The sequence below is a fragment of the Alexandromys fortis genome, unplaced genomic scaffold (assembly GCF_014885135.2).
Source record: "Alexandromys fortis isolate MF-2015 unplaced genomic scaffold, M_Fortis_MF-2015_v1.1 scaffold_4, whole genome shotgun sequence".
NCBI lineage: Eukaryota > Metazoa > Chordata > Mammalia > Rodentia > Cricetidae > Alexandromys > Alexandromys fortis.
In genome coordinates this window covers 23463653-23491514 of record NW_026067944.1, presented here as the reverse complement: position 1 = coordinate 23491514, position 27862 = coordinate 23463653, and the positions used below count along the sequence as shown (strand labels likewise).

The following is a 27862-nucleotide window of genomic DNA, read 5'->3' as shown; positions in this document are numbered from 1 at the left end:
CATTTGGAGGTCCCAGCCAAGATATCAGGAACTAGGAAACGCTGAGAGGTCGCCCTCAGAAGGTGAGAGGGTGGATTGGGGTATGTAATCCTGACGTCCTTCGCTCGGTTTGGCAGCAAGTGGAACCAACCCAGAAAGAGGGGTAAACGAACAGGGTTGTTCCCGGCCAGAGGGGACGTATGTATTGGGAAAAGAAAGAATGTATATAGCTTAAGAAGATAAATGTGTACAGATGTATGATATGTTGATTGTGTTGTCTTTTGTGCTCTGGACTGGAGAAAGATATTTGATTCTAGGAACTGCTAAGAAAGGTATCTTGACTTTAAAATATGGGCTTAAGAATTTGATGTTTTGGAAAGGAGGTTCTGTTTTTGTCTCCACAGACGATGAGAGCCTAAGGATTTATTCGATATTCGTGTGGTTTGAATTACCGAGACCTGATGTTGCAGTGGAGTATGAGCAGCTGCGGCTCCAAGGCCAAGGGGCTCCAGGTGGCAGGCCCTGAGGGGCTGCAACGCGTGCAAACACCTGGGACTGCCTTGAGGACCAACGAGGCAAGAACGCTAGGCCCGCTTCCAGCACGGGCCTCAGGGCGCAGAAGCGCAGCACTACCGGGACAAGGCCGGTTGGCCTGGACCTCTGATCCAGCCCGGGACAACGGGCCCGGACGAGGTCGTCGTTCTCCTCTCCCCCGTTGCTGTGACCCGCGTCCAAGCCCGACTGGAAAATGGCAGTAAATTGCAGTAAATACCCCTAAGAATGCAGCGTCCCGGCTCAGCAGGAAGTAGCCAGACAGACTGACTACGCCCAAATACCCTGAAAGATAATTTAAGTGGGGCCCCTTCAGTGGTTGCAGAGCAGCAAGCCTGCTTTCCTGAGTTCCCCTCCACTTCATGCACCAGTTTGGACCCAGAATGAATGTAGCTGGGGCTAGAAGGCAGCTGGAGCAGAGCTTTGCTAGGTGGCTGTGGTGGAAGGCACATTGCCTTAGCCCAGTCGGTGCCTAGCCTGGCAGATGCTACAGCAGTGCCAGGAGCATCAGCAAATGCAACAAGTGCTGGAGCTAAGACAAACTGGAGCAGGAGCGCCAAAGAGCTAAAGAGGAGGCAGAGCTGCTAGACAAGGAGTGCCGGGCTGCGGAGGAGGCCAAATCTGCCATAGCCAAGCAAGCTGTGGACCAGATGAAGAACCAGGAGCAGCTGGCTGCAGAACCTTAAGTTGCTCTCTTGTGTTCTCTAAACGCCAGTATTCTCCTGCGGAGATGCTGTCACTCTCTCCTGAGTACAGGTTCAATCAAAGTGATCAAAAGGCTGTGTAGTCAGGAGGATCTTCTGTTTTATAAAAAATTTAGGGGGGAGATGTTGGGAGCAGTGAGACCCCAGATTCTGAATTTCTTGTAATCCCCTGATCTAAGTGCCTACAGCTGCTCTGAGCACGAGACTTTCAGGAGTTCTGATGACAGGAGAGCGGTTTCTGGTGGGTTTGGCTGGGGCGTGGCTATCTCTATATAATCTGCCTCTGAACACAGTAAAGGGGGCATTCTTGGGGAATTCAAGGATGACCCGTGTCGCTGTTTGTGTGTGTGTGTGTGTGTGTGTGTGTGTGGTTGTGAATTTTAACCTCCTGCCCCTTGCCCGAAGCTTGGTAACTGGGTGCCAGCGCACAGAGCGCAGACATGGGGATGCGGTGCGCGACAAGTATAGTTTATTTAGAATCATGAGATTGTTTTACTTAACAAAAGTTTTGGATTTTTATGGGTGAAATTTTCTAAAATTCCTGCGTATCAGTATTTTGTCTTAAGATACTACAGGACTCACAGGAACACTATCACTTCTTTTCTGACAGGTTTTTTTTTGTTTGTTTGTTACTGTCATTATCCTCCTCAGTACTCTTCTCTCTCTTCGTAATTTCATCTTTAACAGGTTTTAGGGGACCAGATAGCTGCATCCCGGCTATCATAACAGTAATATCGGCTCCGCTACTGAGAGCTGAAGAGAAGGTAAACAGTAATCATTCAGCCAGAGAAAAATGCTTCCTCCAACTGTTCTGTAGGATTGTCTGATAAAACTTGCCATATGAAGTCTGAACATGGTTCAGACCCACCTGGTGCTCCTTTCATAAAATGCAGTTTGTGATTTAGGAAGTCTGTATGAGTTTGTAATAAATGCTCTGATGCTACTGATCAGTAGACTTTTACTTGAATAGCAAGGACTAAAGATGTTTTATAAAAATGAAATGAAATTTCAGGTTAATATGTCCCATTCATACCTAATGAGTCACATCTTCTGTGACCAGAATCTTAGAACACACACTAAAATTAGGTGTTTTTTTTTAACCACAAAGATCTAAAGTATTTAAAATACTGGTATAGTTTAGTGGATGTGCATCAAAATCTTTCCCAAATAGTTTTCAAACAGTACTAGTAGATACTGTTTCAGAAATCCTGGGCACCATTTCTGGTGGTTTTTTTTTTCCACATGCGACTCAATACATACTTGATTTAGCATATCTAAGTAAGGCAGTGCAATTATAGTCTACAAGAGGCTATGGCCTTAGTTACACCCCAGGGACATTATACCAGAAACCAAGAGTTTATTGTCAGCTACATGAGAAATAGTCATAGCCAAAACAGATTGGAATTTGTTGGAAAGAAGACCTTCAAAGTCAAACTCTCCCAATGAATTTTTTTGTCTGTCTACCTACCTACCTACCTACCTACCTACCTACCTACCTACCTTTCATAGTCTCTTTACATAGCCAGGCTAGCCTTGAACTCAGAGATCCACCTGCCTCTGCCTCTCAAGTGATGTGATTAAAGGTGTGCAGCCCTATGCCTGGCTCCAGTGAATCTCTTAAAAGAAAAAAATGCAAGTGATTTAGTACCATTTTCTTTTTAAAATATTGGCTTATCAGTTATGACACTATTTCTTAAGCTGAAGACTACAGGCATGCTTCGGGATTGTGAATTTTCTATAGTAACTTCTACTTAGAATGTTTTATTTTTATGTTAAACTACTACTAACATTCTTAATGATTTGAACAGATTGTTTATCCAAAAATGCTGCTATACAGGTTCAGTTTACAAAGTTGGGTTTGCGTTTATGATTGTTAATACCAAATACTTAGATTTTGTTATGGATTACTAACATATCAGAAGTGAACTATTTATGTGTTAGATGTTTTGCAACACAGAATTATCTCAGGGAAAAAAAAGAATTATCTCAGGGAACAAAGGAATAAGTATTGATTTAGTCTCATGGTTTCAAATGTATCAGTCCACAATTACTTGAGTGTTTCTGCACCATGGAGAGGCAGAAAATCATGGCATAAGGACATAAGTCAAAATTATTCATCTCAGAGAAGCCAGACGTGCCTGAGACAACAGGCATTCTCTCTTCTCTCTCTCCTTTTATCCAGACTCCCTACTATTGGATAGTGTCATTTATATTTAGGGCATGTGCTGCTTCTGTAGTTAATAATTTCTCTAAATATCTGAACAGATGCACAACATTAGGGCCAAAGATGTAGCTCAGTGTTAGAGCGTTCACCTAGAATGTGTTTGATGCTCATCACTATTTAAAAATATCTATCAGAAAAATCATTAAAAATTAACTCATGCCAAACCATGTAAAATAAGATATGACCTGCTATGAAAGAGTTTAAAGCAGCTCAGTTGGTAAAAGTGGTGAAAAAAAAAACACAAAGTACAAACACACCAACCTTGAAAGAACTTGGCCCCAAACCCATATCAATATTATGTTATAAAAATTCAAATATTAAATTACAGGATTTCTAAATTGAGTCTTAAGTGAGGATCAGGAAAAAATTTGATAGTCTGTACATTAAGTGTGAAAAACGCTTATGTTGTATATTGACCTTTAATAGTCTAAAAAGAACTTTCATCTTCATAATTTTCCTTACTCTCCAATGAGCCTTTTCTTTTAAAAATTTTCTAGACATTAACACACTTTGATTTTATTTTTTTGTGTATGTTTTTCATCACGTATGTATCAGATAAAAAGGATGGAGTTAGTTTTTATAAAGACTTCCTCAATGAAGGTTGAATTGTTGAGTGGGTGGAAAGCTAAGAATATCTAAATGCTTTGTGATAGTCAATATGGACAGGGAAACAAGATTATTCTTCCGTGGCTTACATATAACAGATTAAAATTATTTGCATATTAGGTGGCATTAGTCAAAATCAGTTACAAGTGAAGACTTAATAAATAAAAATTAAGTTGTATAAAGTTATCAAATAATTATTAGGATTATTAAGTACGCATAACAAGTATGTTCATACCCTTTGTCCATGTCATTCATCTAAGTAAGTCAACCTGCTTTGTTCGGGTAACGTTTGGAAATCTTATATGGTTATTATAACCCTGTACCACCCATGAGTGATGGGTGGCACAAAAGACCTCGTCTAGTTTCTTCTTTACTTACCATCATCAGGGAGTTACTTCACAGGCTAGTTCTTTCTGTTGGGATTTTTCTTCTGTATTTTATTCTTCCTGTTCTATAAGGTCTGTTTACATTGGAATTCTGCCTCCTGCTTCAGGTTTCCTTACTGAATGTGGCAGTTCTCAGATTTTATGTGCTAACTGCCCAGATGGCTGTGTCACATCAAGGTTTCCTTGAAGCTCTGAAACTGTTTTCTCTATCTACCTGTGATTTAGAAGATTTATTTCCTTGTGATCTCATAGCTACTTTAAAATGAGTTCATTTTCTATTAAAGGTTAAATTGATCATTCATTGCCTAGAAACAACACCATCAAGTTATTTCCTGTGTATATCCTTTGGAGACAGCAATTCTAGACTTCATGTTTTAGTCAAAGATTTCCAGTATCATGTAGGTTATTCATTAATTAGGAAAAAAATCAATTAACTTTGCAGTTGCTTATATCACAGCAGGTTTCTAATGATTTTAGTGTCGTGGCCTGGAGCTTTCCACAGGATAGATAACATTTGGTTCAGAGAGATGGGAGATTGAAAACTCGATGTGGCAGGCTTGAAATATGCACTGGATACACTGACTACTCAGTGTCGACTTTTGTACAATCACACTCGCACGTTTCACTCTTGTGTGCATTATAGAATGGAGTCACGTGAATTCACTATTCACATTCTTTTTAAAGTTGATCTGTTTGCCTAATGTCAAAATTTTGTTCAGCTCTTCTGATAGTTCAGTAGATAATCTTCCAGGTATACGCCAGGAAATATTTGATGCAGTAACATGTTCTGGAAAGAGATTATCTGGGAATTTATTGTCTTAAGAGTGTCTAGAAGAGCACAATGAATGCAAACCATGGACTAATTACAATGTTAATAGATTAGTCATTAAACTTCACATTACGTATGTAGTAGTCCTGATGGCTCTAGCCCTGCATTGGTTCTCAGAGCTAACCAGGAAGTCCATTACGAAGATGAGACTAGAATAATGAAACTAAAGGAAGTCCGGAAGCAGTGGCACAGGTCTGTGATTCAGCACTACTACAGTAGGATGGGAAGTAGAGGAAAGAGAATCCCACAGGACAACTAGCCTGAAGAATGCAGCGCTGTGGGATGTGAGAGAAACTCTGCCTTAAACAAGATGGAAATGGACCAGTACCTGGGGTTGTCCTCTGACCTCCACATTCACACTGTGGCACATGTAAGCCCTCACACACAAATATACATTTCACGTTGTGCGCGTGCACACACACACACACACACACATAGACACCACTAAAGGAAAAATAGAAGGCTTCTCTGGCCTTACCACCTTCCCCCTACTACACAAATGCGAAACATCTTCTGTAGATAACTACTACCTCTTCATGAACTCAAAAATTTGCATTCATTATGTCCCTAATTTATCTTTGAGCTGACTTTTATTTCAATAAACAAACTGTGGAGCTCAGTGTGAAGATACTAATTTTGTAACTGAACAGGAATGCTTTGCACCACTGTTTTGCACTTTGGACTTCAGCAATAATAAAGCAGTTTCAGTCTTATGCATGCATCTATACAGACAAAAACATTTATAGGACAGGTTTATATTGTATTTTGTATATAATATCTAGAGTACTTAGAGTTATCTCCATCTTAATAGACAGTTTTAAATTACCTTGTAGAATGCTTCCGTTTTCAAAGTAGATACCTAGTCATAGTTTTATAAGTATTATCAGAACATTTTCATTTTGAGTTTGTGTACTTTGTGGTTTAATAAAAATATCTTCAAAGAAAGTTCAGTTTTCTGCTACTGAAAAAGATCTTAGTTTCTTATTTGCATTGCTGTATTCAGAATGACAGATAGTGAAGTTGATCTCTTAGAAATAGTGATGAGAATGGTGGGTACCAGAAGAGGAGGCTTTGTAAGAAGGAAGGGTGCCAGAGAAAGCTGGGGAAGGTTGATTAATGGGCACTGTATGTCAGATATGAGAAGGAAGCTCTGAAATACTGTTACAGTGTGATGACCGTAAAGGACAATAATGTACCACCGTTATTAATGCTGGAAGAAAAGATTTTACATGGCTTTATAATTTAGAAATGATAAACCGGATTTAAATATTTTCAGTGTACATATGTATCAAAAATCACATTGTTTCCATTATTATTTACAACTTGTGCATTGGTCAAAAATTTAAAACTAGACACAGTAAATTTATACTTATAATAGACACTTAATAGTGATTATCATTATTTTTATTGATACATTATTTCCTATCACATATATAAATATAACTTATGTAGTGTGATGGGTGTAAGGAAAATGTATTGATCAAATGAAAAATTTAGATATTTTAATTGTAATTTTCTTTCTTTCAGAATTACTTACTGTCATCTACCTTTCCAGAGTAAATGGCTCTATGTTGGAACAGAAAGAGGAAATACACATATTGTAAATATTGAATCTTTCATTCTTTCTGGATATGTCATCATGTGGAACAAAGCAATTGAACTGTAAGTTTGAACTTGGTTGTCATTTTATTTGACTAAAATATTGCATATATTATGTGACCTGTTTGGATTATAATGCAATTAACTTAAATAAAATTGAACTAAAATAAAACCACAGATAATTTTAAAATAGATATAGATGTATCAATGTATTTTATACATTACAAATACTGTGAATAATAAAAGCTTACATATATCAACCATAATAATAAAATATAATAGCACTATAAAATGATATTGTAATTAACATTAGCATAATCATAGTGAAAATGGATTGTTTTATATGAAATTAATCAATAGACATCATTATTGATAATAGTTTATCTGTTGCCTTGTTAGAATATAGTTCTCAGAACAAAAAGAAGCAATTACTCAATCTCCTTCATGTTTTGATGAACAACTTGAACTTTTTTGTTTTATTTTATTACTTTATGTGTATGGGTGTTTTGCCTGCATGTTGGGGCAGTGAACAATATGCATGCAGGGCCTGTGGAGGCCAGAGAAGAGGGCACCAGATCTCCCGGAACTGGAGTTACAGGTGGTTGGGAGCTGCCATGTGGGTCCTTTGGAAGAGCAGGCAGGTCTCTTAACTTCTGAGCCATCTCTCCAAAACTACTGCTTTAGCTTTGGCAGTGGTATTTAAACTACTGCACATGTAAAATGGGAAGCATTTCAAACCTACAGTCTTATACACTTCAAGTATTTATTTGTGTAGTGCACACATAAACATAGTTTTGGTCTTTTTTTTTTAGCTTTTTTTTAAAACAACCTTTTATTTTTAATTTTACATGCCAATCCCAGTTCCTTCTTCTTCCCCTCCTCCTTCTCCCCCCACCTTTACCCCACCCCACCCCACCCCTATCCACTTCTCAGAGAGGGTGCGGTCTCCCACTGCGAGTCAACAGTCTGTCATATCACACTGAGGAAGCACCAAGCTTCCCCCAACCTCCCCTCCACCCAGTATCTAGGCTGAGCATGGTATCCCTCCATAGTGAATGGGCTCCAGAAAGCCAGTTCATGCACTAGGGATAAATACTGGTCCCACTGACAGTGGCCCCAGAAACTGCCTCCCCCCCGCTCCGCCCAGTCAGTTCAGAGTCAGTGAGCTCTGGCTAGATGTCAACTGTCTCTGGGTATCCTCATCATGATCTTGACCCCTTTGTTCATGTTATTGCTCCTCCCTCTCTTCAACTGGACTCCAGAAGCTTGGCCCAGTGCTTAGCTGTGGATCTCTACATTGCTTCCATCATTTACCAGATGGAAGTATGGTGACATTATGAATATCTGACATTATGATGACAGATGACAGTTAAGGTAGTCATCGATCTGATCACAGGGGAAGGGCACTTCAGGCATCCTCTCCACTATTGCTTAGGGTCTTAGCTGGGGTCATCCTGTGGATACTTGGGAATTTCCCAAGTGCCATGTTTCTCCCTAACCTCACAATGGCTCCCTCTATCAAGATATCTTTTTCCTTGCTCCCCCTCTCTGTCCTTCCCCCAACTCAGCCATCCAGATCCCTCAAGTTCTCCTTCCCCTTCCCTTTGTTCCCCTCCCCCCTCCCCTTCCATCCTCCCCCTTGTCCCCCATGCTGCCAATTGACTCAGGAGATCTTGTCGATTTCTCCTCTCCAGGGAGATCTCTGTATTACCCTCTTTTAGTCTATGTTTTAGTAAGAAACAGACTTATTTGTTGCTAGTTTTATAATACATGTTGAGTCCTTAGGAAGATAAGTTTGATTGATGCCGACTCATTTTCCTATGCATTCTGTTACTCACTGAAGTTTTAATTAAAACACTATTTTAATGAATCTTAAATCTGTTTAGGTAACAGTTATTTCTCTAATCTCAATGATTTTAATTATACTAGTATTTCCAAAGTGCATTCCATAGAATTTAATTCTATGATTGATATAAATTTAAATATCAACTCCCAGTTTCCTGAATTGTCTTTTAATCACTCTCTACTCCTTAAGATACATTAGAAATATCTATCTCAAAGTTTTTTCTAAGTTATGTTTTGCTAGTGGTACTTTCTGAGGTTTTGGAAGTTAATGTTAGAGAAACAGACAAAAAATAAGCCAACATGTTAATAGTCATTATCTTTAAGTAGGAAAAAGGCAGCATAAAATATTTCCCCTTAACTCTTGATATACTATAAAATAATTACTTTTATACTTTAAAATTTCATTACAAATAGCAATTTAATGTTTAATAATCTTTTGAAGCAAACCACTTTTATTGTATAGTAAGGCTCTAAGTGGAAGAGTCTAACATATGGTCTAACCTGTATTTCCAAAATATATTCCTCTAACATGATTTTATGACATATCAATAGTCATAATTGGAAACAATTGAATATATGGTTGTATTTGCATGCAGACTTACTATGCATTTTTAATAGGTAAAATATTTTACATTGTTTAGAGTTTCCAAACTTTTTGATTATAGATTTTTCTATGAAACGTCTTGTTTTCACTGGTTTATCATGCAATACATTTTAACAATTGTTGTTCCACCCAAATCCAATAACAGATGGCAGTTTTGGTTTATTGACTTACTATTTATTAGAGAATAATTAAGAATACTATTCTTTATAAGGAGCATTTATCTTTTCTAGAACACTACAATAATTTTTAAGTATTTATTACATATATAGAACTAAAAAACTCTATAAACCGTTCTTTGTAGCCTTGTTTAATTTCTTTGAGAATATATTCTTGAATATAAATCTGATTTTTAAGTAGAACAATGATCTCAAACTATTGAATGTGATCTATCTTTTGCCATTAAATTTATAATATACACACACATACTGAAAAAATATTTTTTCGATAAGGTCAATGGTACTATATCCAGTTTTAGATGAGAAAATACACTATCAATTGGGTGAATGAATCCATTCACAAAATTTCCCAGTATCTAATCTATGTAGTCCTTTGATTCACTTTGAGAAATCACTGAGAAGCCTAGAATGACTGACCACTTTACAATAGTTCCTAGGATTTAAATAGTCCTTACTTTTTGTAAAGGCTCTTTGTGGATTTTGTGTTCTTAAGAAGTAAAGTAGAACTGTGCCAATTCCGCTTCGCCCTACAACACTGGAGTGTATTCAAGCTTAATTTTAATTTTGTTGTCATTCTCTGGTGCCTAGTTTTAAATTATTGCTATTAATTTAACAGATCCACCAAGACTCATCCAGGCCCAGTTGTTCATTTAAGTGATAGCCCAAGAGATGAAGGGAAAGTAAGTACACTGCATCATTCTTGCTTTGGCTTTCCTCGTTTTTAGAAAAAGATGTTTTAAACTTTTTCTTGAGATTTAACATCTTAATTGGTTTGTAGCATTCAGTGGTATCTAAAAAGAATACTTAAAGTATGAATGAGCAAGTAAACAAATAAATGGATATACTTGCTACTAATGCTTTAAGTTTTTAGTTTGCCTAAAACTAAAATTGAATCTTAAATATGCATTGTTGAAAAGGTTACAAAGCAGTTTTTATTTCTAAATATCATATGATTTACCTTAGTAGTATGATTTTTGTCATTAATCATGTATTTGTTATTTGACTTTGGTATTAACAAAGTCATAACTAATATCCAGTAACACAAATTAGATAATTTTTATTTTAAGTATACATTAATATAGAAAATATTTGCCATTTCATTGGGATAAAGTCCAAGGGATTAGTGAAACTCACCTTTGAGTGTTTCTGTGCTGTAGTTTCTAGGGCTGGTTAGAAAATGAGGCCTCTGACTTGCTCAATGGATCAGTCCCTGGTGGGGTGGGAAAGGTAGGAGATAGTCTAGTAGGGAAGTAGCTCACAAGGGAGTTCTTGGGTCTATTTCTCCCCTGGCCTCTTCCTAGATGCAATTTCTTTGCTTTGTGGTCTTCCCTGACATGAAAAGCTCAGTTCTTCCTCATCCTCAAGATTAATAAGGACTAACTGTTTGAAACCATAAATCATAATAAATCTTTTCTCTTTTTAATTGACCTAGATATTTTGGTCACAGCTATGCATATGTAGCTAACACATTATTAATTATAAAAATCATTATTTCATAATTTCCCTTTGATAATGAAATACTTGGTAGCTTGAGTTCTAAAACATTGTCTTTATGGGTATTTTGTCAAGTATATAATTCTTAATAGGTACCATAAAAATTATAATGAAATATTTTTACTGTAGGTTTACATTTTTGTGAATTATTTTTGAAGGATAGGAATTGTGTAGTCAAACAAAGATCCAACATGGAAGGCAAGTTCAACTGATGAAGCAATATTAGGTACATCTAAATTGATCTATAATTAGAATGTAATGCTACTTGTCAGAGTTTATTTCTTGTTGACGAAAGCTTGCGAAGCTCCAACATATAAAAAGAACTACAGTTGAGGAAAGCTGAGAGTGGGAGAAAGTCTTCCCCGGCAATAGCGTTCCAACTGGCTGTTCAGTACCTAGTGTCAGTCCTTAACACACACATAAGTGACATTATACAGACTGAAAGGGTTGATCATAATGTGCAAAACTGTACAGAAGTATCAAGGAATATAGATAAAGATATATGCACACACACACACACACACACACACAAACTCCCATATGCATGTAACAACCGTTAATGAAAACTGAGGCCATTAATTCAAAATAGAGGAAAAGGGTACATGGGAGGGTTTGGAGGGAGAAAAGGGAAGGAGGAAATGATGTAATTATATTATAATCTCTAAAACAAATTTCAAAATAAATTGTCCTAGATCCTTAAAAGGCAAATGAGGCAAGCTTTTTCTGAAGTAAATAAAGTTCTATTTCATGTGCAGGTGTAGTTTCTACGGGGATGTAGAAGAAACACCCTCATTGGCAGTCAGGGAAATGTTACAACTTTCTCATCAGGCTGGCAAATATTAAAAATAATAGTACTAGATAGTGGAAAAGGCCATGCAGCTATGCAGACATAACTAACACATTATAATATTATAAAACTATCCCAATTATTTCATAATTTGGATTAGACATGCAAATATATAGGCACAGAAAACAGTGTTATTAAATAAGACACATGCTTTAAATAATTTGACTTACATAGCAGAAAAAAATGACATCTTGAAATTTGTAGGCAAATGGATGAATCTAGAGAACATCATATTGAGTGGGGTAACCCAGACCCAGAAAGACAAATATCACATGCACTCACTCTTAAGTGGGTTTTAGATAGATATACAAGGATCTAATCTACATGGGAAGCAGAAAAAGACATGATCTCCTGAGTAATCTGGGAGCATGGGGGGACCATGGGAGAGAGTTGAAGGGGGGAGGGGAAAGGCAGGGCGGGGAGCAGAGAAAATGTATAGCTCAATAAAGTCATTAAGAATATAGTAAAAAATAATAATTTGACCTAGATAATCTTCAGATATCCACACTATTTATGTGAATAAGGCATAATATGTCTATTAACTGAAAGCTAAATAAATGAATGTTGATACACAGATAATGGATAATTCACTTAAGGCACACTTTAAAAGAAAATTCCAGAGCAGTGAGGCATTAAACTATGTGAATAATGTATTTGTATTTGTATGTGTATACTACATACTTTAAAATATTTCTCATAAAAATTTCACATCCTTTTATGTTAACTTAATTCTATATACTGATTTAGATTTATTGCTGTTAGGAGTTAACTTTTTTACATTTAGTGTTTGTGGGAGTGGGGCATGCATCTGCCATGGGTGTGTGTGAAGTCAGAGGACACCTTGTGGGGTCTGTCTTCTCTCATAAATTCTGGGAATTGAACTCAGGTTATCAAACTTGGCTGCAGGTGCCTTTACCTGCTGAACACATATTGCTGGCCTCTGACTTAATTTTCATTAAATCATTTTGATAATAGCTGACTATTGTTAGTATATAAAATACTGTTTTATTAAATGGCCGCATCATTGAATGTTTTGTTTTTTAGTATCTGTTCTTAGATTCTCTGGTGTAAATTATTTATTAAAGTCTAACAAATATAGATAGCTTTTGCTTTTTCTACATAGAGTTATATGTATCTTATGTTTTGTTGGCCAGGACATTGTTGGATATAAATGATTTATTCCTGGGTTTAGAGTTTTAGCTAGGAAGTTGAGGCCCTAGATTCTGGCATCATCTACTCACCCCTCACTTCACAAAAAGAACAAAAATATTCTCAGCTATTTCTAGTATTCTGAGAGTTTTAAATTGTAAATGACATTGAATTTTGTTGAATGTGTTTCTACATCTTTTTGGATTCTCTAGTGTTGTCTCCTGACACTTCCCTGCTTGTCTCACTTTAGGTTTGGAAAGGTTAATAAACTTCTTACAGCCTTACTTCTTGAAGTTCACTAGCTATAAGCAACAACACCCCCTTCTCACTAATTCTAGACTCACAAGGGTTCTACAACATAAAGTATACCTTCTGCCTTTCCTAAAAATTGTCACAGGTGTCAAATAACATGACTCTCTAGTGAAGAGATATTAACTTCCCAAGAATCAATTTTAACCAATGTCAGACAAGAGACAGGGAATGAATTATGCTCTTCCCTTTAACTGGGTTGTTCTGTCATGATTTAGAGACAAGGCCACAAGTCCATACCTTCCAGATAATTATTGATGTGTCTCGTCTGACTCACCCCATGAAATAACGGTTGGCATAATTTTGAGTCATCTTGCTTCCTCTACACTTTTCCTTTAATAATGGGATCCAGAGAATATATTTAGATAATAAATCATAACATCTGCAATCTCTTTGAGTTTGTTGAGATTATTGCTCTCCATGGGATATTTATAGTTGGATTTTCTTCTCTATAAAGTCAAAGGATTTGTTGAAGATTCCAAGTGGAGTGACATTAAACTATTTGACATATGGGGCCGTTTTTTTACTCTGCCTACAGAAAAACATTGCCAAAATTGGGATCAAGAACGGTTTATGAAGAAACCAATTGTTATCCTTTTGATAAGCCCGTGTCATCATTATTAGGAAAGAACATTATCCCAGGTTCCTAAAAATTATTTTCTTAAAGTTACTATGGCAAATGAACACAGACTGAATGACCTAAAACAATAAATATTTAGTTTTTCAAAACTCTAAAAGCCAGAAGTCTTAAATCAATATATTGGTTAGACTGTGTTCCCTCTAAAGCTTGGGTTCCCAACCTGTGGGTTTTGATCCTGTTAGGGGTTGATCGTCCCTTTAACAGAGCTCTCCTAAGACCATTATATAAAACACAGATATTTACATTGATTCAAAACAGCAAAATTACAATAATTTAGTAGCAGTAAAAATAATTTTATGGTTGGCAGTCACTACAGTATGAAGAACTGTATTAAAGGGTTGTAGTTTGGAACCACTGCTGTAACATCTCTATGGGTCACTTTTCTTGCCTCATGTAGCTTGACTTGAAGCATAACTCCGACTTCTGCATTTATCTTCTTATGACTACCTTTCCTGTCTCTTTGTGTCTTTTCCTTATCTAGAAGGTTACCAGCCACTGTGTTTATGGTTGGGTTCACTCTAAGTCCAGGGTGATTTTGTCACAAAACTCTAATGAATTGTACATTTAAAAGACCTTATTTCAAAAATAAGGCTACATATTTGAAGTTTTGAATGAATATATAACTTTTTTAAAATCATGCTTTTCAACTATCATACCTACAACAGGGAAACATAAAGGTAACCCTGAGAAAATTGTAATTCTTTGAAACAGCCTCAACTTTCATGAACCCATTTGACCAGCAAAATTATCCCTTTCACTGTTGCTTAGAGAAAATAATTTTCCTGCTTTAGGAGACTATAATTATATTCACACAGATACATGGAGTCATGAACTCAGGTGTAAAACCAGAATCACACCTCAGATATCATTATAATCTAACATCGATACATAAGTCTTTCTCTATAAGGAAACAGAATATACATAAAATAAGTAGAATATATATTTACAAAAGAAACTGAGGACCTAATGTTGTTAGTCACCAAAGGAATACATTTAGCAATGATTTTTAAGGGTTTGAACTTGGAGGCTGTATAGAAGTCAGTGTATTACATAGGGCATGTTTTGGGATATAATCTTTTGGTGAGGACATGTGCCCTAGTAGTTTACAGGGCTAATCCTTTGAAGCCTTGTTTCAACAGAGACATATGGTAACTAGAGATACCAACTATACCTTCTAATGCAGTATTAAGGGATCAGCTCAGAAGAAGCAAAAATGGAGAGTATTAACTAAGTCCTCTCCTCAGTGCTGCCCAAGAGCCCTCTAAGGGTGCTGTTTCTACTTAGTAAGGCAGGAATACTCTGGAAAAGCAGGCACCACATTTACAACAGTAGGTAGTGGCTATCTTTTTTAGGCCTTTGTTGACAGCAGGAAATGATGGCAAAGAGCCAGTCTCCATAATATCTGTGGGGATTGAATATCTAGTTGTTAGAGGCCAGGTGGCAATATTTAACCATCTGGCAGTATGGGTATAAATTGCTGTAAAAAGCAGCTAGGCTATAAGGGCAATACATGAATCCATGATATTAACTAATAAAACAAAAGCAGAGAAACAATAAATGAAGCCAGGTCATTGTCTAATGCCTGTCTTCCCAGCTCTTTGGGAGGCTGGATCAATCAGATCACCAATTCCAGGTCTTCATAACAAGACCACACCTCAGTAAAATAAACAAAATGTGAAGGAGAAGTCACAAAAGACCACAACCAGTTTTTCTTTATACTTGGGATATAGTTTAACTTTTTAAAATCAGTATCTTTGCATATTAGCAAAACAAGAAAAACATAAAGAAAGCTGATACAAAAGAGGCTTTAGTAAAATTCCCTTCATGATGAAAATGATCTTTTCTCACTCTAAGGGAAAAAAGGAACTTTGTGGACCCTAAGCTGTGAAACTTACACAAAGCTGTGAATATATCCTCCTTAATGCTGATTTTGTTTTTCCCTTTGGGCAGAAGTGAGACAAAGATTCCTTCCATTTAACATTGTTTAGCTGTTGGCAATATTGGTAACTTTTCATATATATTTTTAAAAGTAGAAATTTCAATTAATATTTATGTGTATTTCATTAAGTGGTATTTAAAAATATTTTTGTTAATACTTTGAGAATTTTTATGTATTATTTTTGTTCATAACTGTCCCCAACTCTTCACATTCAATCCCATCTCCCTACCCATACAAGTTCTTGCTTTCTCTGTTTTTAAGCCCATCTAATCTGCAGTCTTATCTTCTGCACATTGGCCTTGACCAGTAGCAGCACTGTTTTAGTTCTCATTTACTGCACAAAACTTTTCTAAGGAGGGGCGAGAGACCCATTAGTCCATGGGTATAGCAGTAAGCCTTCAGGAGTCGGTAGTAAGCCTTCAGGAGTCGGTTTTACACAATATCCATTTAGCAAAATAATAGTGGTAGGTTCTCCCCTAGGGCTATGACTTGTACAGCCAACAGCTCTTGGCCCCGGTAACCCTGCCACCTAAGGATTAATCTCACAGAGTATCTCTCTGGGTCTGGGTTATCTCACCCAGGATGTTTTTTTTTTTCCAGTTGTACCCATTTGTCCTTTTATAAGTTTATTTTTCTTTATAGCTGAATAATATAGCATTGTATTAATGTGTCACATTTCATTATGCATTTCATCAGTTGATGGGCACTTAGGCTGTTTCCATTTGCCAGTTATTGTGAGAGCAACAATGAACATGGATATACATCTCTGTAGTAAGATGTACAGTCCTTTGCTTATGTCCATGGGTGGTATGCTTGGATGACACGGTAGACTATCTCCAGCTTTCTGAAGAACCACCATATATCTGCACCAGTCTACTCTCCCACCATTAGTGAGTCAGTTTCCCCTTTCTCCATTGCACATCAGCATTTGCTGTTATTTGTGGGTGTTATTCATTTATTTATTTTATCCTAGCCCTTCTGGTTGGGTTAAGATGAAATCTGAAAATGGTTTTCATTTGATCTTCATGATAGCTAAGGATATTGAACATTATTAAATTTTTTTCTTTTAATTTTGAGATTAGTACAATGACATTTCCCTTTTCCTTTCTTCCCTCTAAACTCTCAATTTAAATTTTTTAAAAATAATTTCCTTTAAGTTGGCATACCAGAAAGTTCAACACTTTTGTCAAATCAATTTAAACATTATCATGTGTAGCTCCTTAACTTTGCATTTGGATATAAGGTATAGCTAGATTAAAAATAACTCTAGGGGCTAGCAAAATGGGTCAGTGGTTGAGAGTACTTGTTACTCTTGAAGATGATCTCAGTTCAGGTCCCAACACCCACTTGGCAGCTCTCAACTGACTATAACTCCAGTACCAGGGACTCTGATGCTCAATTCTGGTCTCAACAGGAACCAGGCATGCATGTGGTCTACATACAATGCAGGCAAAATATCATATACATAAAAACATGAATAGAATAAGTAAAAATGTATTTCTTTGATAATGTTTCAATTTTGTTACATTCTTCTATTTTAAAAGAAAGACTATTGCTTTTCAAATACTTTATATTGATATTAAGTATAAGCACCATTGTATTCGTAGTTACATTCCTTATTGCTGAAACAAACATCTGACCAAAGCACCTTATGGAATTAGGTGGTTTTCGTTTGTGGTTGGAGGAAAGTCTATCATGTATGGAAGGCACACAGACATAAGAAGCATGATGCTGCAGATCACATTATCGCCACAGTCAGGAAGGAAAGAGTGATGCACGCTTAGGCTCAGCAAGCTTTCTCCTGGTTAGGGGATCCACAGCCTGCGACCATGGAATGTTGCCATCTACATTTAGAACAGGTCAACTCACGTCAACTAATCTAATTTAGAAAGTCCCCAGCAGACATTCGTCTCCAGGGTGCTTTTAGACCCTGTAAAATTTATATTGTAGGCTACAATTAGCTAATGTTAATTTAATAGAGAATTTTTAAAAAGCTTTAACTTCTAAAGGTTTATAAGCCATTAGTTTAAGCTATGTACTCAAGGCTTTGGATGTAGTTCAGTGGCAGAGATTCTGTCTGACATGTACAAGGTCCTACATTTGATCCCCAGAATGAGGGGCGGCACCAGCATCTTCAGGTGATAATATGATAAAATATTTGCTCAAAGTAAATAGAGTTGATATGACAAAATTTAAAACTATTTTATATTATATTTATATATTTATATTAGTAGCCAATTAAATATAACACTTCATCGATTATTTTGTCTTCATTTTCTATCTTTAAATTTTCACAAACTATATTGTATCATGTTTATTTACATGTTTCCTTGATTCTTTGAAACGGGCAGCGTTCTCTGGTTATGTTTATATTGCAACAGAAGTTATTTGTTAATTGCTGTATCAGCATCTTTGTTTTAAAAAACAATTTTAAAGTAGTAGGAAGCATATTTAAGTGCTAGAAAAGGTAGGACAAATCAGGCTGTGTTGTGTAGCATGCTTTTTCTTTATAGTAGTATTATAACTTTTTATTTGAACACCATTAAAATTAATATCAGAATTAAGAAAATGGTTGTTTTACTGTTTTCCAGCTTTTGATAGGTTATGAAAATGGTACTGTAGTATTCTGGGACTTGAAATCTAAAAGAGCAGAACTGAGAGTTTATTATGATGAGGTAAGTGATTTCTGCTGACATATTTGGAAAGTTTGGGGACTATGTGCCACTTTTCTGCTCTGAAATTTTGTGCTTTACTAATATTTTTGATCACTGGGACCATACTGTCCTTACTCAGTGTTTAATATTCTTTTGTTACTTGTATAAGTTCCAACTGTTATTTTTGAATGAGAATTCTGCCTTGACAGCCAACTGTGGAGATTACTGCCTAGTTTTGGCTTTTTATTTATTCTTTCCCTTATGACACTTTTTTGATTTGTCTCATCTCATTTCTTTTATGTAGGTTCCATACTCACATCTTGCTTCTTGACTTTCACATTTCTAAAGGCACTAGTCAAGGCTTCCTAAACAATTCGTTTTCTTTGGCTAAGAGTTCAAGACAGTTTGAAAAGCTTTTCCCCTTTATTATTTATCTTCTTAGAATAATGAAATTGTTTTGTGTATAAGAACAAATAAATGACACTATCTTGAGGTAAATTTTATTATATACAATTGATTCTTGATTAGGTTTCTCCCAGATGACATTTCAGCTGGACTCTTGATTCCAGGCCTTTATTCCCATTTAGAGGAAGCTGTATGAAGACAGTGCAGCTGAGAGAAGATAAAAAGGGAACTCATTTCTTGAGGCTGGGTAGCAAAGATGATCGTCTCCACCCTTAGATTAGAAGTAAAGTAGGGGTGGGACAAGACAGAAGGAAAACACTGACCCAAAATCTCTGCCTAGCTAGCACCCACTCTTATATGGATAGATGTCACATAATTTAAGGAAGCATGGAAGTAAATAGAAAACAGACTCATCTATTTCTTTTTAGAACACTTCAGTTTTAGATTAGAAGAATAAAAAATATCACCCAATGGACTTCTAGTTGCCTTCGAATACTCAACATTTTCTTTCCTGTTAAAACAATTAAAAATTTAGAGTTTTGGTCCCTAAAGATATATTTATTGGGCTAGAGAAATGTCTTAATGGTTAAGAGCATGTACTGCTCTTGCACAGGATACGGGTGTTTCCAACATCCACATCTGGTAGCTCACAGCTAATGTAAGTCCAGCTCTATGGATCTGATTCCCTCTTCTGCTCTCCTCGGGCACTATACCCGTGTGCACATACTCAACACATGTATGTATACACATTACTAAAAATCAAAATAAAATCTCAGTAGAAATTTTTATTTTATAAAAATCAGTTTAATTCTTAATGGTTCTCTCAAACTATTATTTTACCATATATATGAGATAGTTACATTGCCAAAGAGTCTAGAAGTTAATTGTGTAGTGTCTGAGCAATTTGGTCATAATTGGTGAAAAACAACCATGCAAGTAATAGCACAAATTAATTATGTTCTTCATATTCACTTTCAGTACATCTGAATCATAAGGAAAAATGACTCCACAGAGCAGAGCTGGCTGTTTGCTGTTGTTAAATACACAAAATGCAATGATACATTATAAATATTTCTCCCTTTTTTAAGACTAAGAGCTAGAGAAAAATACAAACACGGTTTAACTTGTTAGAGTTGGAAAAGACCAGATCAATAGGAAACCAAAAGGAAAATGCTGAAAATTATGCTTTCCTTAAGCCTAAACTGTAGAAAATAAATTTTCCAACCTTAAGAAATAAGCATATTAATTCTGAAACTGAAACTTTAAATAAAGATTAGAAATATTCTAAATTAATATAATATGATTGTCTATAATTTATACATAGAGATTATTTTATGTATTGATGTAAATCATACACACACATAGGTATTATACTACACATTTGTAGTTTATGTCGTTCTAATAGAGATAGTTATAAGCTTTATGTAGCTGAAAAACTTTTCAAACTTTCTTATTACTTTGTCATAACTAGAAACTATCTTTAATAAATTCATAAGATGGTTTTATAAATCATATATACTCTTCCCAGCACTGCACATAGTGGTCTCTGCTGTAATTTTTCAAAGTCCGTTCTTAAAATTGTTTCTTTGGTTTGTTTGTGCCTATCTCGTTTATTTGCCTCTTTTCTCCGTCTCTGATTCATTTAGATTATAGATTCTCAAGTCTGGAACACTGGGACATACTAGGCGTTTGAGGGACTAAGGCAGGAAGTCAGGTTGTGCCACTAGTTAGAGGCTGGCTCAATGATGTAGTGAGCCCCTCCCACCTCAAAACTATGTCTGCCTTTTGTTGCCTCCTCTAACTTATGTTTATTTGTACGGTCTCTCATTTCTAATACTAATAATACTTACTGTAGTAAGCAAGAAGCTTACTACAACTAACAACTCCCTGGCCTTTACTCCTCTCTTAAACTTTTAAATTTAAATGTCTAGCAATTTAATAGGTACGTCAAAATACATATCACCAGAACAGAATTTATATTTGATTACACATACCACTTTCTATGTTCTTTTTTCTTTTAAAACTAGTTTAGAATGTCCATGGTAATCCTATTTTGCTCTTCTTCATATATCATAAACAATCAGTTTTTATAGGCTTTTTGATTTTGTCTTTATTTTTATTGCCATTCTCTCAATTCCTCTCTGTCATTTCTATACCTAGTACTCTACGTGAAATTGCTTGACTGGTTATGAGTCTCTTAACATAGACCTTTCTGTATATTCTTCATTAATAGATTATCTTTCAAAGTTCTAATCAGATCATGAGATTCTCTACATTAGGATATTTGAATGACTCCCTGTTAACAGGGGCTAAAAAAATGAGAATTAAAGCTGTGGCACTTTTTTTTTTAAAGTATAATTTACTGCATCTTGTTAAACAGTTCACACATCTGGGACATGTTACTCACTTTCTCTTAATGATATAATTTTTTCTTACCTTCAAGATTTTTCTACTGGTAATTGCTTTCTCAATATGAACTCTCTTCTTGTCTCTTTTGTATTTTAAAATCCTATTAGTCTGTAGGCACCAAAAAGCTATTTGAACTGTCTAACTGTCCCTTGATGATTAGTCATAGATGAATTGGATTTTTGTTAGAAATCCAGTATTATATTGAGAAATAATTAGCTGCAAAAAATTGCTTTCAGCTAGGTGTTAAAGCTAGGTTATGCCTCTGCTCGCAGCCACGCGGGAAAGGCAGTTTAAACAAAATAGCACTTCTTCTGTCAACTCTGCTGAACTGCAGTCAGTTTCACATTCTCTGAAGCTACTTGATCTGCAAAAGTAGAGGGCGAGAAAACGTACAGACACACAGCCTTATCCCAATCCAGTGTAGGAGTTCCTCAAGTTAAAAGCCAACTAGAGCTACACAGTAAGTTTCAGGCCAGCCTAGAATGCAGAGTGGAAATTTTGTAAGTAATAAAAAGGCAAGGATTTATTTTACAATAGTTATGGTTTGGTTGTTTCTTTATATTGATATTTCTTCAATAAGCTCAAAGAAACCTTTCAATTTGGCATAAGGGTAATATTTTGATTCCATGGGAACTGTATATTTCCTTTTGTCAGATTGCTATATAGTTTTGTTTTGTTTTTTGAGACAGGGTTTCTCTGTGGCTTTAGAGCCTGTCCTGGAACTAGCTCTGTAGACCAGGCTGGTCTCAAACTCGCAGAGATCCGCCTGCCTCTGCCTCCCGAGTGCTGGGATTAAAGGCGTGCACTACCATCACCCGGCTTGCTATATAGTTTTTAAGCTTTTGTTTTCAAGAAAAAGTTAGCGTTGACAAAATATGACTCATATTTTTCCTTTAAATTCTTTGTTTTATTTCTTCTTGAATTGATTATTGATATTTGGTTTCCATTAAGTCCCTATTTTGATAGAAAGAATGTGATGTAACTCAATAAACAAAAAATCAAATACCCTCTATCAGCTCAGTTACCAGCTCCTTAGTTATACACTATTTATCGTCTTGATCTCTAAAACAAGACAATGTTTCATCATTGCCCTATTTACTGAAATTCTACTTCATTTATAGTTGTAGCTATATATTTTTTCTCTCCTCCCCAGTGGGTAGGATTTCACTGGGTTAGGCTGAGGCTTGGGGGCTGTACACTCTCTCATCCTCTACTGCTGACCAAGTAGTTTCAGAGAATTTTAAACTGAGGATCAGCAAATTTGACAAAAGAAGTGCTATTTTGTTTGAACTGCCTGCAGAAGGGAAAAGAAATAAACAGAGAAGACAATGAAGAATGTTTCTAAATGCTTTTGTTGGAGACTGTTTGGGGAAAAGTCTGGGCATAGAAATTATGCTAAACTGAGAAGAAACGAAAAGAAAAACAAAATCTCACAAGCCCAGGATATCATGTTGCATTTTATGTTCAGTTTAGTCTTATATTGAGGTCTGAATCATCTTTTTTTGTTGTTGTTTAATGGTTTGTCAAAACAGCAGTTAGCTGTAACTCTGATATAATATATATTGACTGAAAATTTCACACTTGGTTATGTAAAGAATTCAGTTACGTAACTGTATAAGCACACATACTTAATGTTCTGAACAGTAGATATGATTAATATTCACCCATATTGACCTCACTCTGTTTCTTGGGAGGAGATATTTTATACACCTTTTGATTTTCTTGCCCACTAGGACTTGTCTCATTGTATTCAACAGAATGGTTAAATTATTCACAAAAGATACAAAGATTTAGAAATTCAATATTAAATACTAATTCAGTAGATCTTACCTTAAAAACTATTTTATCGAAGAAATTACACTACTGTAGGGATTATTACAATTTTAAAATGAAATAATTACTGTTTTCAGAATATATGATGACATAATATAGCTACTTCCCCCTCTGTACTTGTTTTTTGTTGTTGTTATTTTACCAGGCTATTCATTCAATTGATTGGCACCATGAGGGCAAACAATTCATGTGCAGCCATTCGGATGGTAGCTTGACTTTATGGAACCTGAAAAGCCCAAGTCGCCCTTTCCAAACCACAGTTCCACATGGTAAGACACACACTTTGAAAAGAGACTGTGAGACTACAGTAGCGCCCCTCCACAGCTTTAATTCCTCCAGTTTTGCCTTCCTTTATGTTGCAGACTGGCAGAGCGCATCATTGAGCTCTTCTATTATTTTAGGTTTTCTGTTTTACTGTCTTAATGTTAGTCTGTTTAGTCCATTAACATTAAATATAATTACTAGTATGACTAGATTCAGGTCTACTTATTATTATTTTCTGTTGTTCATACTATACTCGTTTGTTTTTCTCTGCTTTTCCACTTTCAAGTAATTTAAATATTATTAGGAATACATTTTAATTCATAGGCACTTTATCTTTTTCTATTGTTTATTGTAAGTATCACAATGTTTCCTTAACTACTCAATAAGTGCTAAAACTATAACTTCATTTAATATATAGACATCTTGTAACCATGTAGATCTACTTATCTATCTTCATTATCATTTATACTATAATTGTATATCATATACAGATATTGTGGTTTTTAAATGGTCACATGTATTATAATTAAGAGACAAAATACTCTATAATTTTATTTGTGGATATTACTGCCATTTCATAGGTCTGGTGAAATGATTTCATTAAGCTTCTATTTGAAATTATCTTTTATCTCCACTTTCTAAGACTATTTTGCTAGATGTAGATTTATGGTCAACATCAGGTCATAGAGTGTGCTAGGTGGGAATTCACGTAATGTAACGACTGCTTTAATGATAGTCAATCATCTTCTAGTTTCAATGTTTTCTAAATGAGCAATCCTCAGTGTTTTGAACTTTGTGTCTACAATTTAGAATGTGTTTTCTCCTTCTGGTGTTTTCTCCTTCTGGTGTTTTCAGGAAATGTTTGTATCTTTTATTTGCAGCAACTTAAAAATGTTTTGTCTCATCTTGCCTTGGTTGTTTAATTTTTCTATTAACAGTTCTAAAAAATTTTTGGAACTTTTTTGCCACCTACCTTTAATATATTTTTGTCTGTTTCTTGTTCTGGAATATGATTCAGCTTTGTTAGAACTTTTGGTGTTGTTAAAGATACCTCTGAGTCTTAACTTTTGTATTTTTGTCGATATTTTTGTTACTGATTTCAAGTAGACCAATTCCAACTGATTCATCATCTGTTTAACTGCTTCTTGTTCCACATTTCCCTTCTATTAAACTGCTCAGATTTTTTTTATAGTTTCCCACTCAGTATCTTTTTGCCTTTTAGAAATAGTCCAAGAATTCTTTTCTGTCATTTATTGTGAGCATTTCACCTTTCTTTAATCTTTGAGCTTAGGTGCAATCACCTCCTAAAACCTTTCTTTGATAACATCACCTGCTTTGCCTAACTTGTATTGACAACAATGGCTCACCCTCTTTATAATATTTTTGTTTATATCTTATATAATGTGGATATAAAGTCTTTTTATTTTCTTTTTATCAATTATTCAGGATATACAGTATAAAAGTTTGTTAGAAATAAGAGTAAAACTTCATGTATATAAAGCTATATAATGTGGATTGATATAATATTTATACTGTAGAATGTATTTTCTCATCCCCTTTCTCAAAGAAATAAAACACTGATATAATGAAAGAAAATAGACACTATCTTTAACTAAGCGAATCAATACAGAAGAACAAAAACATGAAATTAAAAATTATATGGGAAATGCAGAAATTAAAAACTCAAACTCTCAAACTCATAATTCTGTACTATTCTATATTATAAAATTAAGAACATGGGTGAAGTAGATAATGTCAAGAGAAATACAAAATAATGAAAATTTTGTACAGTATTTTTATTATAAGTTCAAATCCCCATCTGTGGTCCATTTCTGAAAAACACCTTTTATTACTATATTGTTGTTAAGATAGTTCTGGGATGCAAATTCAGCTTTGTTTTAGGGGAAATGTTTTTATTTGAATTTATTGTTGAAAGATGATTTTGTCCAGCATGAAATTCTTAGTTGACAATTCTTGTTTTCATTTCTAATACTTGGACTATCTTGCTCTCGCTCTGGGCGTTANAAATAATTATAAGAGGCCATCCTTTAGGCAATAGAGAAGGCAAAGGAATTCTAGATTATAGATGATCTATTTGTTGACTGAAGTTTCTGTCCCACCCAGTCCTGTAGCTGTTAAGTCCCAAAGATTCACACAGAATCTACATTAATTATAAGCTGATTGGCCAAGTAGCTCAGGATTCTTATTAATTAGTTCTTACATTTCACATTAAGCCATTATTCTTGTCTGTGTTAGCCACATGGCTTAGTACATTTTTGGCGAGGCAGTTACATCTTGTATCCTCTGAGTTTGGGTGACAACTGCAGACTGACCATTTCCTCTCCCATAATTCTTAGTTGACAATTCTTGTTTTCATTTCTAATACTTGGACTATCTTGCTCTCGCTCTGGGCGTTAATGTTTCTGAAATTGACGTTTAATCTTACTTTGGGCTCTTTTCCTACATCCATTTTCACCTTGACTTTTCTTTCTGCCTTTAAGATTTTTTTTCTGTCTTTCAGCATTTTTGCTTGGATTACCTTGGCCTAGGGTTTTCTCTTTATCAATTTACCATGACTTCTCTAGCCTTTCAGTATTACACTTGTGTGTATGGTGGTAATGACTAGTGGTATTTCACAGTTTTTGATGTCCTTCACTTTCTTTCCTCCTGTTTGGTTTGATACGCTCTGGTTTGTCTCCAGAATTAATTTTATACAATTTTCAAAAATATTTTTTGTTAATTTCACCCATGTTCTGAAATGTTGATTTATTCCTATTACTCCCAAATTCGGAAGCTGTCCATGTTTATATTGAGAATGAGTTACATATTTTGTCACTAGTTGACTATTTTATACCTGGAGAATTTATCCTTTTTTCTGTCATTTATCCTTTTATGGAGTCCAACTGGTCTATCCATGCCCCTGTTTAATTACAGCTTCTACAGCATGTTGTGTCTGTTACTCATTCGCTTCTGGTGCATCATACTGTCATTTTTATGTTTGTATTGTTCAATCTAATAAATTCCAAACATATTAGAATTTAATTACTTCTATGTACCCTGACATATATCATATAATACTAGGAATATAGAGAATAGCAACAAATCAAATTGACAATTTTTATACAATGTTTTATACAGCATGGCACTTAAGCATGCTTTAACCATTGACAAGTATTGATATAATCAAAGTAAGAAACTGTTTTCTAAAAGTAAGTTGTTAGAGCTGAAGACTGAACATTAATGGGACTTGACAACCTTATTTCAATGCTTGGGACCCAAATCGCAAAAGAAGAGAACTAATAGTTCTCTTACCTCTATAATAAGTGCCCCCTCTCCACACAGTAAATTAATCATTGTAATACCATTTTTAAATGAAGCATGATTTTGTAAGTCTATCATATGCTTTAAGACAGGACTTTCTGTAATATGAAAGTTTACTTCTAGTATAGATAAATTATTGAGAGTTATATAGATTTTATTAAAAGATTTTATCTTTTTCTTTCTTTTCTTTTTCTTGTGGAGGGGAAGAGACTCTAATGTACTCTTTGATGGATTTGAACACTCAACTCTCCTGCCTCAGCCTCCTGACTGTTGATCACAGTCGTGAATAATATATTTCATTATGGATGTATCATGCATCCTAAACTTTATTTTATGAGCATATGTAACTGTGATAATTTTATAAGGAAATACATCCATATTTAGAGATTACAAAGCACCAAAAGGTGAATACTTTATAAATAACTTCATTGATTATATGGCAGTCTCTTGTTATTATCCTAAAGCATATAGATTTAATAAAATATTAGAATATATAGACTTATGCCAAATATGGGCACTTTAAAAATAAACCAGTATCTTTAGATTAAACTGATGTTACTATGAAAATGACCAGTTTAACATTATAATATAACTAAAGTAATAAAATTATTCCAAACTTAATCATCATTGATGGAAATATAAATTAGTGCTTGTCCTATTCTCTTCTGTAAGCAGTATCTACAATTAAAACTGTTATTGAGCCTTTGGCTTCAGGCGTGCTTGTATCACCTGCCAATGGAATCTGTTCAGGGGTTTTTGTAGTGCAGGAAGTTACGTGACTCACCCCAGAGGCTTGTAAATTTCATTTTTTCATTGTTATTGTTCCATGTTTATATCTCTTAATGGAATTTTTTTTAAAAAAATTCTCATGGGTCAGTATAATTTAAGTCAGATTTAATTATTTCTTTCTCTCATTAGGAAAAAGTCAAAGAGAAGGAAGAAAGTCTGAGCCTTGTAAACCGATTCTGAAAGTAGAGTACAAAACCTGCAGGAACAGGTATGTGGCTGTACTTGGTGAATATATGTTAGGGGTGGGATAATGGAAGTAACAATCTTTGATAATATCTTATACTGCCCTGGAATTATAAATTATT

At 35.1% G+C, this 27862-nt stretch overlaps 1 protein-coding gene across 1 annotated transcript in view; it reads left to right on the top strand.

Moving 5' to 3' along the window:
• Positions 1 to 27862, top strand: part of Stxbp5l (syntaxin binding protein 5L) — a 208717-nt gene that overhangs the window by 61851 nt on the left and 119004 nt on the right. The window contains exons 6-10 of the mRNA XM_050148905.1: positions 6808 to 6942; positions 10121 to 10184; positions 18474 to 18557; positions 23329 to 23452; positions 27687 to 27765. Coding sequence (XP_050004862.1) covers positions 6808 to 6942; positions 10121 to 10184; positions 18474 to 18557; positions 23329 to 23452; positions 27687 to 27765 — 486 coding nt within the window. The remainder of the gene's footprint in view (positions 1 to 6807; positions 6943 to 10120; positions 10185 to 18473; positions 18558 to 23328; positions 23453 to 27686; positions 27766 to 27862) is intronic.